General features: G+C 35.9%; 1 protein-coding gene across 3 annotated transcripts in view; it reads left to right on the top strand.

Annotated features, from left to right (window-relative positions):
* LOC149796144 (ectopic P granules protein 5 homolog) overlaps nt 1-14,811 on the top strand; it is a 262,648-nt gene that overhangs the window by 163,310 nt on the left and 84,527 nt on the right. For 2 of the 3 annotated variants that reach the window (XM_089966057.1, XM_089966058.1), the window contains exon 29: nt 13,405-13,434. The exons of the other annotated variant lie outside the window; for it this stretch is intronic. In XM_089966057.1, the coding sequence (XP_089822183.1) occupies nt 13,405-13,434 (30 nt within the window). The remainder of the gene's footprint in view (nt 1-13,404; nt 13,435-14,811) is intronic. 3 annotated transcript variants of the gene reach the window in all.

Below are 14,811 nucleotides of genomic sequence, written 5' to 3'. Positions count from 1 at the left end.
TTAGCCATAGGGGTCTACTAGCATAAATAGTTTAAACTTAAGGGTTATTGGCAATAGGGGCTACTTGCAAAGGTAGTATAAAATTGAGGGTTATTAGCCATGGGGGGCTACTCGCATGAGGAGTGTTAAGTTTAGGGTTATTGGCCATGGGGGCTACTAGCATGAGCAGTATATAGTTTAGGGTTATTGGCCATAGGGGTCTACTAGCATAAATAGTATAAAGTTCAGGGTTATTAGCCATAGGGGTCTACTAGCATAAATAGTATAAAGTTCAGGGTTATTGACCATGTGCTGCTAGCATAAATATTATAAAGTTTTGGGTTATTGGACATAAGGGCCTACTAGCATGAGTAGTATAAATTTTAGGATTATTGGCCATAGTGGGCTACTACCATAAATAGTAAAAAGTTAAGGGTTATTTGGCCATATGTGTCTACTAGCATAGCACGAATAGTATAAATTTTAGGGTTATTAGCCATAGGGGACTACTAGCATAAATAGTATAATGTTAAGGGTTATTGGCCATAGGGGACTACTAGCATGAGTAGCATAAAGTTTAGGGTTATTGGCCATGGGGGACTACTAGCATACATAGTATAAAGTTGAGGGATAGTGGCTATAGGAGGCTACTAGCAAAAATAGAATAAAATTTAGAGTTATTGGCCATGGGGGACTACTAGCATAAATAGTGTAAAGTTGAGGGTTATTGGCCATAGGGGGGTACTAGCAAAAATAGTATAAAAGGGTTACTAGCAGAAATAGTATAAAGTTTAGGGTTATTGGCCATAAGGGACTACTAGCATGAGTAGTATAAAGTTTAGGGTTATTGGCCATAAGAGCTACTAGCATAAATATTATAAAATTGAGGGTTATTAGCCATAGGGGCTACTAGCAAAAATAATATAAAGTTTAAGGTTATTGGCCATAGGGGACTACTAGCAAGAGTAGCATAATGTTTAGGGTTATTAGTAATAGGGGACTGCTAGCAAAAATAATATAAAGTTGAGGGATAGTGGCCATAGGGGACTGCAAGCATGACTAGTATAAAGTTTAGGATTATTGGCCATAGGGGACTACTAGCAAGAGTAGTATAAAGTTAAGGGTTATTGGCCGTAGTGTTCTACTAGCAAAAATAGTATAAAGTTGAGGCTTATTGGCCATAGGGGGCTACTTGCAAAAATAGTATAAAGTTGAGGGATAGTGGCCATAAGGGGCTAGTAGCAAAACTAGTATAAAGTTGAGGGATAGTGGCCATAGGGGACTGCTAGCATGAGTAGTATAAAGTTTAGGGTTATTGGCCATAGGGGACTACTAGCATGAATAGTATAAAGTTTAGGGTTATTGGCCATAGGGGACTACTAGCATAAATAGTGTAGAGTTGAGGGTTATTGGCTACAGGGGGCAGCTAGCAATAATAGTATAAAGTTTAGGGCATTGGCCATAGGGGACTACTAGCATAAATAGTGTAGAATTGAGGGTTATTGGCCATAGGGGACTACTAGTATGAATAGTATAAATTTTAGGATTTTTGGCCATAGGGGACTACTAGCATGAATAGTATAAAGTTTAGGGTTTTTGGCTATAGGGGACTACTAGCATAAATACTGTAGAATTGAGGGTTATTGGCCATAGGGGACTACTAGCATGAGTAGTATAATGTTTTGGGTTATTGGCCATAGGGGGGCTACTAGTATAAATAGTATAATGTTGAGGGTTATTAGCCATAAGGGGCTACTAGCAAAAATAGTATAAATTTGAGGGATAGTGGCCATAAGGGGCTACTAGCAAAAATAGTATAAAGTTGAGGGATAGTGGCCATAAGGGGCTAGTAGCAAAACTAGTATAAAGTTGAGGGATAGTGGCCATAGGGGACTACTAGCATGAGTAGTATAAAGTTTAGGGTTATTGGCCATAGGGGGCTACTAGCATAAATAGTATAAAGTTGAGGGTTATTAGCCATAAGGGGCTACTAGCATAAATAGTATAAAGTTGAGATATAGTGGCCATAGGGGACTACTAGCATGAGTAGTATAACGTTTAGGGTTATTGACCATAGGGGACTACTAGCATCAGTAGTATAAAGTTTAGGGTTATTGGCCATAGGGGGCTACTAGCATACATATTATAAAGTTGAGGGTTATTAGCCATAAGTGGCTACTAGCAAAAATAGTCTAAAGTTGAGGGATAGTGGCCATAAGGGGCTACTAGCATAAATAGTATAAAGTTGAGGGATAGTGGCCACAAGGGACTACTAGCATGAGTAGTATAAAGTTTAGGGTTATTGGCCATAGGGGGCTACTAGCATAAATAGTATAAATTTAAGGGTTATTAGCCATAAGGGGATACTAGCATAAATAGTATAAAGTTGAGGGTTATTGGCCATAAGGGGCTATTAGCATAAAAAGTAGAAAGTTGAGGGATAGTGGCAATAGGGGACTACTAGCATGAGTAGTATTAAGTTGAGGGTTATTAGCCATAAGGGGCTACTAGCATGAGTAGTATAATGTTTAGGGTTATTGGCCATAGGGGGGCTACTATCTTTTTTTTAGATGGCTCTTATTTTAGCATTGCCAGTATACATTGGATCATTATTTGGTTCATAGTATGTGCACTTTTTAAAAAAATCATTCTCTCAGAACTTGTTTTGATATGCCTGCTATAAGGCAGAGCATAATATGTTATCATGTTTTCCATCCATTCAGCTGTCTTACCAGTTTTGTGAATGCACACTAACTGGAGTTGTCCACCGTCTGCAGTTACCAAACTTCAGGATTTGCTTACACTTGTGCTTAGGAAGGACTCTTTTGATTTTTGGTCAAAAGCTGAAAGATCAAGATCACTGACTGAAAGAAATTATTTCTGCGCAATAACTTGATTCTGCCACCATCTACCACTTCTAAACTTTGTGGATGACAAGCACATGAGGTGAGAGAGAACCCTAGCACTTGGGGGTTAAAATGTGCTTGAAAGATGAAAAATGGTTTCTGCAGAATAACATTAGTTCTGCATAACAGACCTGGAGCCAACTTTGTAGATAGCTTGCACTTGGGGAAATGAAGAAGCTTTATACTTTCGGGGTAAAAAGGTCAAAGGTCAAGGACACTGATTGAATGAAGATCAAGTACCAGTTTCTACACAGAGCACAGTTAAACACAGGATAGGCATGTAATGTTCTGTTTACAGTATGCTTGTTGGATCAATTTAAATTTGTTATTGATGTTTTATTTTTCATTCTCATCAACAGCTGTATGCCAGTGCTTGCCTTATTATCTTTTATTCATTACTGTGTACCAAGAAATTTTCACCTGGCTAATTTAGGAGCTGAAGTCCTGTAATACATTTATGTACCATGGTAAATTTTAGATTTCAGAGATGGTAAGTATTATGTAGACATTTAATAAAAATGTTTTGATGGTTTTAAATTCAGACTAGGCTCATGATGGTGATAATAATATGGCATGATATTTTCATGGTACACAACTTTTTATATAAAATCAATTTTTGAAGGACTTTAGGTAGAGAAGCATTTGCTGTATTTGTCCATTTTGTACAAATAATGCTTACGATACTTTCTTAAATTTCTTGATATATTTTAGACTGAATGCATGTCAGATTGTGACATGTTTAAGACTGAATGAATGTCAGATAGTGACATGTTTTAGTCTGAGTGCATATTGGATAGTGACATGTTTTTTTAAGGCTGAATGCATATAAGATAGTGACATGTTTTAGACTGAATGCATGTCAGACAGTGACATGTTGTAGGCTGAATGTATGTCAGATAGTTACCTGTTTTTAGGCTGAATGCATATCAGATAGTCACATGTTTTAGACTGTATGCATATCAGATAGTGACATGTTTTAGACTGTGTTCATATCAGTTAGTGGCATGCTTTAGACTGAATTCATGCCAGATCGTGACATCTTTTAGACTGCATATATGCCAGATGGATATGAAATTTTGATAGAGATATTTGTTCATTCATTTTTGTTAGCATTAGTTTGTAAAAGATATATGCCGACCTTAATGGCCTGTTAGTATGACTGTCAAATCAAATATTCATGAGTCTGGTCCACTTGTGAAATAGGTATTGTATTGAATGGAGCTAGTATGTTGTATGATTGTTTCAATGTTGGGCGGCATCCTAATAACTTTTCAAATGAACAGTCACAATGTTGGATCAGGTCCTAATAACTATTCATGTGGACTGTCACAATGTTGAACCAGGTCCTAATAACTTATAATTCATATGGACTTTCACAATGTTGAACCAGGTCCTAATACCTATTTATATGGACTGTCACAATGTCAACCAAGTCCTAATAACTATTTAGATGAACTATCACAATATTGAACCATGTCCTAATAACTGTTCAGATGGACTTTCACAATGTTGGACCAGGTCCTGAATCTGATGGACTGTCACAGTGTTGGACCATGTTCTAATAGCTATTGTTACGAGTCTAGGCTTTTCCAAAAAATAACAGAAAAGAGTGAAGACAACAAGTTTTGTAAAATTTAAAAAATAATTTATTTCCCCAGAACATCAAGTGAAAAATGAGAATAAAAGAACTTATGGTTTTATGAATCAAATCCAAAAATGATCCAAGAATTAAAAAATAGAATTCCTAGTAACATAAAGTCCTGAATGAAACTGAGTTCAAATCCTGATGAAATCCAAAATGGAAGATGATGACATCTGTTATAACCTGCAGAGTGCTGCATTGTCAACAGTCTCTTTCTGAATCACAGGAAATATTATTCCAGTTTTTGAATTCTGTATAAATTTTGATAAATATCCTTGTCCAAGAATTAATTTAGAGCACTAGTATTTCCAGGGAAAAGAATCGCTTGAATTCAAAATAATTTGAAGAAAATAAAATAATTAGCCCAAACTGGACAATAACATAATACACCTTGACATCTCAAGTGTTAAGGCACGACTGACTATTCTTTCTCAAAACATTAGTAATAGGTCCAACTAAGATGCAAAACAGATTACCAGATGGAGGTCAAGAGTTCATCTTTCCAGAAGGAATGGAAGTTTGTTACATGATAATTATCATGTCATCCAGGTATGGCCTTGACTTAACTTATAATTCTTACTCTGAGAAAGAAATTTTTAAAATATTGTTTACTAAAACTGTCACTGGTTCTGAATTAAGGTCAGAAACTAGATACAGTGTTTCTATTATTAGGTGTTTGTCAATGAATAGTCAGGTCAAACAGAACTGAACTTAATTTTTAAAAAAATCAAGTCCAATAAACAATATTACATTACAGTAGCATGTAATGGAATAAAATTGAAAATAAAAACTAACAAACAACCAGTTAAATTAAATCAAATATACATAACACTATTCAAATGATAAGAGAATAGTCAAATGAATAGTCACAATGTCCAGGTCATTTAGGTTAGTCCACACACGTATTAAGAAAATTAAATGGATTTCATCTGACACGCATTAAGCGACGTGAGCAAAATTATTGATTTAAACCAGATTATTGGGTACATGTGTTTTGACTCCATTAATAACAGCTGTTATATCATTCATCCAGACTTTATTGCTATTATCAGTTTAGGTATTCAGACTAATGTGTACAAATAAGAATATGGTAATATGATCCGATAGACACTTAAATTATGCAAATTTGGTTATATATGACCCCAGTCTTCTATTTTAGAACATTTCACCTATTCCATGTATTCTTCTCTTCTGATTTATTGTCTAGTTCTCGTTGCACTCTTTTTCTTTCATACTGTGGTATTATTAGGTCTTCCCTTCATTCAGTAGCCATGCAGACCAATAGCAGAAATACAGCATATGGTCCATGGAAAGGGGGCAGAGCAACAAATATTCTATATAACTTGCTGGTTTAAAGACTTTTATCCATTCCTTTTTCTAATATGACAACTTTTACTTTTTATAAAAAGATTACAAATTTATAACTTTTGTTAAAAATGTGAAATTTACTGCTTGTGCTAACCAATTTTTTATTTATTTACTACCTCTTTAAATAAAAACATTCAGACCAGGAAATATAGAAGGTAAAAACTTGGATGGATCATGTCACAGAATTAGGCAAAGAAATAACTTGGTTTTGCCTTAGAACTATTTGACTATTTCTCGTTGTACATGCATACAACGTTATCTAGGGTGAATACGTGTTTTTCTAGGTAAGTGACTGTATTAACATGTACCTCGCCAGAAATTACTTGTGACGAAGGAACATTAATAACATGATATGCACGGGTATTTTACCCTGACTTTTGCTCACTCTCCTATGGATTTAAATAAGATCAATTTCGTCAAGGAGTGTACGCTTTCCATTGTTCTCCAGCCATAGGAGTAAGTGTTAAATTTACATTTCATTTGATATGCGAGGCTTGTTCGGTTTGTAATGTCTTATCGCGTAATAATGCATTTATTACAATGCAGATTTGAACTTTGAATTACAAGTCACTATTAGATGTTAAAGTATTATCACATATCTAGAGATTATACAGAAACTATTATTATGACCAATTTGGTTTTATTGTAGTTGATTGTGACTGTCGCTGTGATTATGACTGTTGCTGTGATTGTGACTCATTATGATTGTGACTGTTGCTGTGATTGTGACTGTCACTCTGATTGTGACTGTCGCTGTGATTGTTACTGTCACTGTGATTGTGACTGTGAACATGACTAGAGCTGTCTGAAGCTGTCTAAAATTGTTTAGAGCTGTCTGGAGTTTCCAGAGTATTTAAGGCTGCATGCTGTCGATACGTATGTATGTATGTACGTAGTCTGTGCCACGGACGTATATGTAGCAAATTCAAAAGGGTGCTGTATGCTGTCTGTATGTGTGTATACGTATGACTGTACATGTGGTGGATCCATAAAGGGTGCGAGCGGCCGTTAAGAGTGTGGGCCAACCCAATGATTCGTGCGACTGTACAAGGGGTCTAGAAGCATACGTTTGGTTCAATTATTGTTCCAATTGTATTTTTATGTTCATAAGATTATTTTGAATCTTAGTTGTGTTCATAAGATCATTTTGAATCTTCGTTGTTCATAAGATTATTTTGAATCTTCGTTGTGTTCATAAGATTATTTTGAATCTTAGTTGTGTTCATAAGATTATTTTGAATCTTCATTGTGTTGATAAGATTATTTTGAATCTTAGTTGTGTTCATAAGATTATTTTGAATCTTAGTTGTGTTCATAAGATTATTTTGAATCTTAGTTGTGTTCATAAGATTATTTTGAATCTTCGTTGTGTTGATAAGATTATTTTGAATCTTCGTTGTTCTTAAGATTATTTTGAATCTTCATTGTGTTCATAAGGTTATTTTGAATCTTAGCTGTGTTCATAAGATTATTTTGAATCTTAATCAGAGCTCATATTTGAGATTATGTGAATCTCTCTTGTAGTGTAGAATACTGTTTGAAGCGTATCTGCAGTCCGTGATGTTTCTTGGATCTGTACTTCGTATTGATTTAATATTTTTGGTTTATTTTCAATGTGTGAATGTTGTGTAGAGTGATTTGAGTCAGTTGTATGTTGAGAGCGTGAGATAATCATTATATTTTTACATCATATATTCTTTTTTTTATTAATACATTTCATAAATTTCCATCTTTCTCACATTGTGTTTGTCTTATTCATTTAGTACAAAAGCCCACTCGGTTTCTATTCTGCAACAATGGTGTCAGAAGTGGAATCTTTGGATTAAGTGAATCATCATCATCTTGTTTGTGAAAGTCTACACTTATTGTTTATATTCGAGTGTGACCTTCTTGACAAGATAATCTTCAAGTAGGTGTTTATTTTGTTTAGTTCTAGGTCTGTGGGTCTAGTATAAATACATATTCATTTTGTTTTGGTTGCCTTCATCAGGAATATATTCTTTTGTAAAATTAAATTTGTTTTGTTACTATTAATCATGTCATCCCTTAAGGACTTGGTGGCCTTAGGCAAAGAACTTGGGTATGAGAGAGAAAGTTTATGGGAATTTATTAAAGAAGAACAAGCCTGGGAGAGGGATGAAAGGGTAAAGGCGAGGGAATTAGAAAGGGAAGAACAAGCCCGGGAGAGGGATGGAAGGGTAAAGGAGATGGAAGTGACCAAACAACTTGAAAGGGAAAAAAGGGAAACAGAGGAAAGGCAGGCAGAATTAGAGAAGGAAAAGATAGAACTCGAAAAACAGGCCAAAAAGGAAAGGATAGAATGGGAAAGGGGAGCTGAGAGGGAGAAGACAGAGTTAGAAAAACATGCAAGGTTAGAAGCTTTGGAGGTAGAAGAAAGATTAAGGCAACGAGATCATGAACATAAGGTAGAGTTAGTAACAGCTAGAAAAGGAGAACACGATTCTGCCTCTAGTAAATTAAAGGGTTCCAAATTACCCCCCTTTGACGATGAAAAAGATAACATGGATAGTTATCTACATTGGTTTGAATGGTGTGCCGAGAACCAGAAGTGGAGTCGAAATGACTGGGCACTGCATCTCAGTGCTTTATTAAAAGGCAAAGCGCTGGATGTGTACTCACAGCTTCCTAGAGATGGTGTGTTCAAATATGACGTCCTGAAGGAAGCACTTTTAAAAAGGTACGAGCTGACTGAACAGGGTTTCCGTAAAAAGTTCACGGAAGGGAGAAACCTTTGATCAGTTCATCGTTAGAATAGCGAACTATTTTCAGTGGTGGATTGAATGCGGCAAAGCAGTGAAAACGTTTGAAGGGTTGACTGATTTCTTGCTCAGAGATCAATTGTTGAACACAGTTGGGTGGGAACTAAGTCAGTTTCTGAAAGAGAAAGTCTATTCAAACATACAGGATATGGTTAAACAAGCCGATTTCTATGCCAAGGCTCATGGGGGGAACCCAGAACTTGGTTTCAAAAGATTTTAAGTCTGGAAACCGGTCTATGAGACCGACGCCTAGGGAGCTTGTGAAATCAGCTGAGGCAAGTAGGGATACAGGTCGTCAGGGTATACAATGTTTCTTGTGTAAGGAATGGGGTCATGTTCAAGCAAAATGTCCTAAAAGAAAGGGACTTATGCATAAGGTAACCGTGGCTATGCAGAGTAAAAGTATATCTGATAATCTGGTGCAGGTGGAACCAGGTATTCATACACTTGGCACGTGTCTTTTCCCCAAAGCGCGAGTACCAACCGCGAGAGGTTTCGTGAACGGTCAAGAAGTCGTAGCATTACGTGACACTGGTTGCACGGTTGCAGTGATCAAACGTAGTCTCGTGCAGGATAACCAAATGCTCAGGTGGGAGTCCCAATGTATGGTACTCGATCAGATGATCGGTTGCATTCCCGTAGCAAGTATCATGGTAGAAACACCTTTCCTAACTGGAACTTTAGATGCCCTTTGTATGGAAAACCCTATTTATGATCTGATGATCGGTAATGTTGAAGGTTCCCATCTTCCAACCATGGCAAATTTCAGGATACCTTTGGCCCAGGCAGTCGAAATGCGAGCGCAAACCAGACAAGAGAAAAACGCGTTTCAGAAATTAATAGTCCCTGAATCAGTCTCTGGAATTTCCCATGATGAATTCAAATGAGAACAAGAACATGACGAATCCATCAAAACTGTTATTGAGAAAATCGCTTCCAGTGCAATTAGACACTGCAGGGGTGGGGGCAGCTCGAGATTCGTTCAGAGGAATGAGCTAATTCATAGGGAGTTTATCACTCCGGAGGGTAAGAGGTATTGGCAAGGGGTCGTACCCCAGAGATACAGATCTCAAGTACTTAGGGTGGCCCAAGAGTCTAGCATGGCAGGACACCTAGGTAAGGCGAAGACCACCAGCAGAGTAGTCGCTGAATTCTACTGGCCTCGTGTTAATGACAATGTCACATGGTTCTGTAGGTCTTGTGACGTATGCCAGAAAACCGTATGTAAGGGAAGGGTCACAAGGGTGCCCTTATTACAGATGCCATTAATAGATACACCATTTAAAAGAGTGGCGGTGGATATTGTAGGCCTAATACAACCAGTTACTGAAAGGAAGAACCAGTATATTCTTACTCTTGTGGATTATGCAACCAGATATCCCAAAGCCATAGCGTTACCAACTATTGAAATGGAACGTGTGGCTGAAGCATTGGTTGTCATCTTCAGTAGGGTAGAGGTGCCAGAAGAAATCCTTACAGATTGTGGCGCCCAATTCACCTCCGACCTCATGGGTGAAATAAGTAGGCTGTTATCAAACAGCTAAACACTACCCCATACCATCGATGTACAATGGACTGGTAGAGAAATTTAATGGTACCCTAAAACATATGCTACGACAGATGTGCGCGGAATGTCCGCAAGACTGGGACCGCTATTTGAACGCAGTTCTGTTTGCGTACCGTGAAGTACCGCAAGAAAGTTTAGGGTTTTCACCCTTCGAATTGCTGTATGGAAGAACAGTTCGAGGCCTGATGCGGATACTATGCGAACTATGGACAGGTGACGTGACGTTGCGAGCGAGGAAATAAAAACTACCCACCAGTACGTGTTAGATCTGCGAGAGAAACTAGAAAGTAAATGCCAGATGGCACGTGACGAATTAATGAAATCGGGACGAGATATGCCAAGTATTATAACTGCAGAGCGTGAAATAGGAAATTTCTTGTAGGAGATCAGGTTCTATTGCTTCTTCCTACTAGCACAAATAAGTTACTAGTCCAGTGGAAAGGTCCCTATGAAGTTAAAGAGGTCAAGAATGACATGGACTATAAAATTGACATAGACGGTAATTTAAAGACATTCCATGCTAACATGCTTAAGTTGTACATCAAGAGACAAAGCGACAATATAGAAAAAGGGGTCTTGAATGTCATTTGTACGTCAGTCATCGACGACGACAAAGTAGAGCGTAGACCGCCACAAGATAGAGCTTTTTGCACGCTGAAAGAGAAACTAATCAGTGCACCTATATTAAAATTGCCAGATGTTAGCAAACCCTTTATTTTAAGAACAGATGCCTCTGAAACTGGGTTGGGAGCAGTTTTACTGCAAGAACAAGATAACAATAAGCTACCCGTATCTTACTCGAGTAGGAAATTGCTACCCAGGGAGAAAAACTATTCTGTTATTGAGATAGAGTGTTTGGCCGTAGTGTGGGGAATTGGGAAGTATCATGCATATCTTTTTGGGAGAGATTTCGTTCTCCAGACTGATCACCAACCCCTATTGTATTTAAACAAGGCCAAGTTTGCTAGCGCTCGATTGATGCATTGGGCACTGACACTACAACCTTACTGCTTCCGTGTAGAGGCAATAAGAGGAGTTGAAAATATAAGGGGCAGACTACTTGAGTAGGGCATGACTGGAAATTTGGATAAATTGTTACCCAGTATAGAAAATCCAGATTGCAGTATAACCGTGTAAATATTGTAACATATTATTAGTAGTTATTTTTCTTTTATTCTGTGAGGGTTTTTTAAAAAAAGAAATGTGTACATTTTTTTTTCTCTTGGGGGGAGGTATTGTCACAGAATTAGGCAAAGAAATAACTTGGTTTATCCTGAGAACTTTTTGACTATTTCTCGTTGTACATGCGTACAACGTTATCTAGGGTGAATACGTGTTTTTCCAGGTAAGAGACTGTATTAACATGTACCTCGCCAGAAATTACTTGTGACGAAGGAACATTAATAACATGATATTCACGGGTATTTTTACTGGGCATTTTAGATCATGTCAAGGAGTGTATGCTCTCCATTGTTCTTCAGCCATAGGGGTAAGTGCTAAATTTACATTTCATTTGATATGCGAAGCTTATTCGGTTTGTAATGTCTTATCGCGTAATAATGCATTTATTACAACACAGATTTGAACTTTGAATTACAAGTCACTATTAGAGGTTAAAGTATTATCATATATCTAGAGATTATACAGAAACTATTATTATGACCAGTTTGGTTTTATTGTAGTTGATTGTGACTGTCGCTGTGATTGTGACTGTCGCTGTGATTGTGACTGTCATTGTGATTGTGACTGTCGCTGTGATTGTGACTGTCACTCTGATTGTGAAAGTGAATACGACTAGAGCTGTCTGAAGCCATCTAAAGTTGTTTAGAGCTGTCTGGAGTTTCCAGAGTATTTAAGGCTACATGCTGTTGATACGTATGTATGTACGTATGTCTGTGCCACAGACATAGACGTAGCAAATTCAAAAGGGTGCTGTATGCTGTCTGTACGTGTGTATACGTATGACTGTACATGTGGATCCATAAAGGGTGCGAGCGGCCAATAAGAGTGTGGGCCAACCCAAGGAATTGTGCAACTGTACAAGGGGTCTAGAAGCATACATTTGGTTCAATTATTGTTCCAATTGTATTTTTATGTTCATAAGATTATTTTGAATCTTAGTTGTGTTCATAAGATTATTTTGAATCTTCATTGTGTTCATAAGATTATTTTGAGTCTTCGTTGTATTCATCAGATTATTTTGAATCTTAGCCGTGTTCACAAGATTATTTTGAATCTTAATTGGAGTTCATATTTGAGATTATGTGAATCTCTTTTGTAGTGTAGAATACTGTTTGAAGTGTATCTGCAGTCCATGATGTTTCTTTGATCTGTACTTCATATTGATTTAATATTTTTGGTTTATTTTCAATGTGTGAATGTTGTGTAGAGTGATTTGAGTCAGTCGTATGTTGAGAGCGTGAGAGAATCATTCTATTTTTACATCATATATTTTTTTCTTTATTAATTCATTTCATAAATTTCCATCTTTTTCACATTGTGTTTGTCTTATTCATTTAGTCCAAAAACCCACTTGGTTTCTATTCTGCAACAGATGAGATACTTAAATACTGCATCTTGTCCAAAAATGGCAGTATGGATTTTTAGTCTGTTTTTTTTCAAAAGAGTTGGTCAGTAAACCATAAAATCTTATTCTAAATAGATTTATCACAGTATCTATAAATATAAAACAGCAATTAACCCAGTACTACACTCTAGATTATATATCATAAATATGAAATACAAATATGTAATGGCTATTCCAATTAAATATACACAGTACCCAGGGAAGGCAGTTTAAAAAAAAAATGTATGCCCGTGTAGTCTGATTACTGAAAGCATTCAAATGAAAATGATCCAAAATTCAGAATTACATTTATGGATTACTACTTCAAATGATCGAGAGTTCAAAATCACATTTATGCACATTGAAAGTTCCTGGAACAGCATGATGTCCATTGTCAATCTTTTGCTGAATGTCATAAAATAGTCCTCTCCCATCAGCATTGATTGCCAAAAAATTGACAAATTTCCTGTCGAGGAATGAGAAAAGATCTTAGGTTGTTCATTTTTCTTGTTCTGTACATTTATTTTCATCATTTGAATAATGTCAAACTTAGAGATGAATTAGACTCCAGGTAAACATAGTTTTAATTTATCTAGTTACTGTGAAGAGGAAATCCCTTCGCACTGGTAAGATTTACCCATCATGCATGTACTGTCTATACTTGCTTTTCTAAAAATAGCTACAGCAGCATATCTTACCTTCATATCCAGGTGGTGGTAGTATCCTCAAACTAATACAGTAAGAATTGTTTAATTTCACACAGTGTGATAAATAATTTCTGACTTACAGCCTGTCCAAATACTATTGGCTAATAGGATTACACATAAACAGTATGGGCATGCGCCACTTCCACATTGAAAACAAAATGGATCTGCCTTTAACTCGGAGACACTCTGAATCTTTTGGAACCTATACAGTCAGTTGTTAAAATTTATACTTACTAATGTTTACACTTCTATGTAACTTTGTCTTAAAAATTCCATCTGTAATTCATTGGTTGATATTCATAAGAAATGATGACAGTAATTTTAATTAAAGTTAAAAACATTCTTATTCAAAGTCAAATTATACAGTCATATCTTACACCTTTTCAGAACCTCACTGGTTTTAGTGCATGGAAACAACATGATAATAATGATAATAACAAAAATAATAATAATAATAATCATAATAATAATAATAGAACATCCCTGTTTCAGTAAATTTTAACAAATTAAAATCGTGCTTAAATATGTACCTATTGTCAAACGGAGTTGAGAAAGTTATCTCTCTCAGCTGATGAATATAAAAAGATGCATTACATCATGTTATGAAAGTTTAAAATTAAAAGGTTTGTGTACTAACAATATAACCAATCCTCTCCAGATAATGTATTTTCAATCTTACGGATGTAATCTCCCCAAACATACAGTTTGCTCTGTGCAGTTTGATGATTGTTCAACCATACCTTTGTAGATGAAGACAGTGGAGTCTTTTATGGAATTCAGGCGATACCATTAATATATTTCAGGATATTAATAATGGTTATTTTATGATATAATTAATATATTTCAAGATATTTATACTAGCTATGTGGATAACATTAATGTATTTCAAGATATTAATACTGGCTATGTGGATAACATTAATGTATTTCAAAATATTAATACTGGCTATGTGGATAACATTAATGTATTTCAAGATATAAATACTGGCTATGTGGATAACATTAATGTATTTCAAGATATTAATAATGGGTATGTGGATAACATTAATGTATTTCAAGATATTAATACTGGTTATGTGTATAACATTAATGTATTTCAAGATATTAATACTGGCTATGTGGATAACATTAATCTATTTCAAGATATTAATACTGGTTATGTGTATAACATAAATGTATTTCAGAATATTAATACTGGTTATGTGTATAACAGTGTATCAGGATATTAATACTGGTTATGTGGATAACATTAATGTATTTCAGGATATTATACTGGTTATGTGTATAACAATAATGT

Source organism: Sinohyriopsis cumingii, chromosome 7, assembly GCF_028554795.1.
Source record: "Sinohyriopsis cumingii isolate HCF-2022 chromosome 7, ASM2855479v2, whole genome shotgun sequence".
NCBI classification, from domain to species: Eukaryota; Metazoa; Mollusca; class Bivalvia; order Unionida; family Unionidae; genus Sinohyriopsis; species Sinohyriopsis cumingii.
This window is presented reverse-complemented; position numbering and strand designations above follow the sequence as displayed.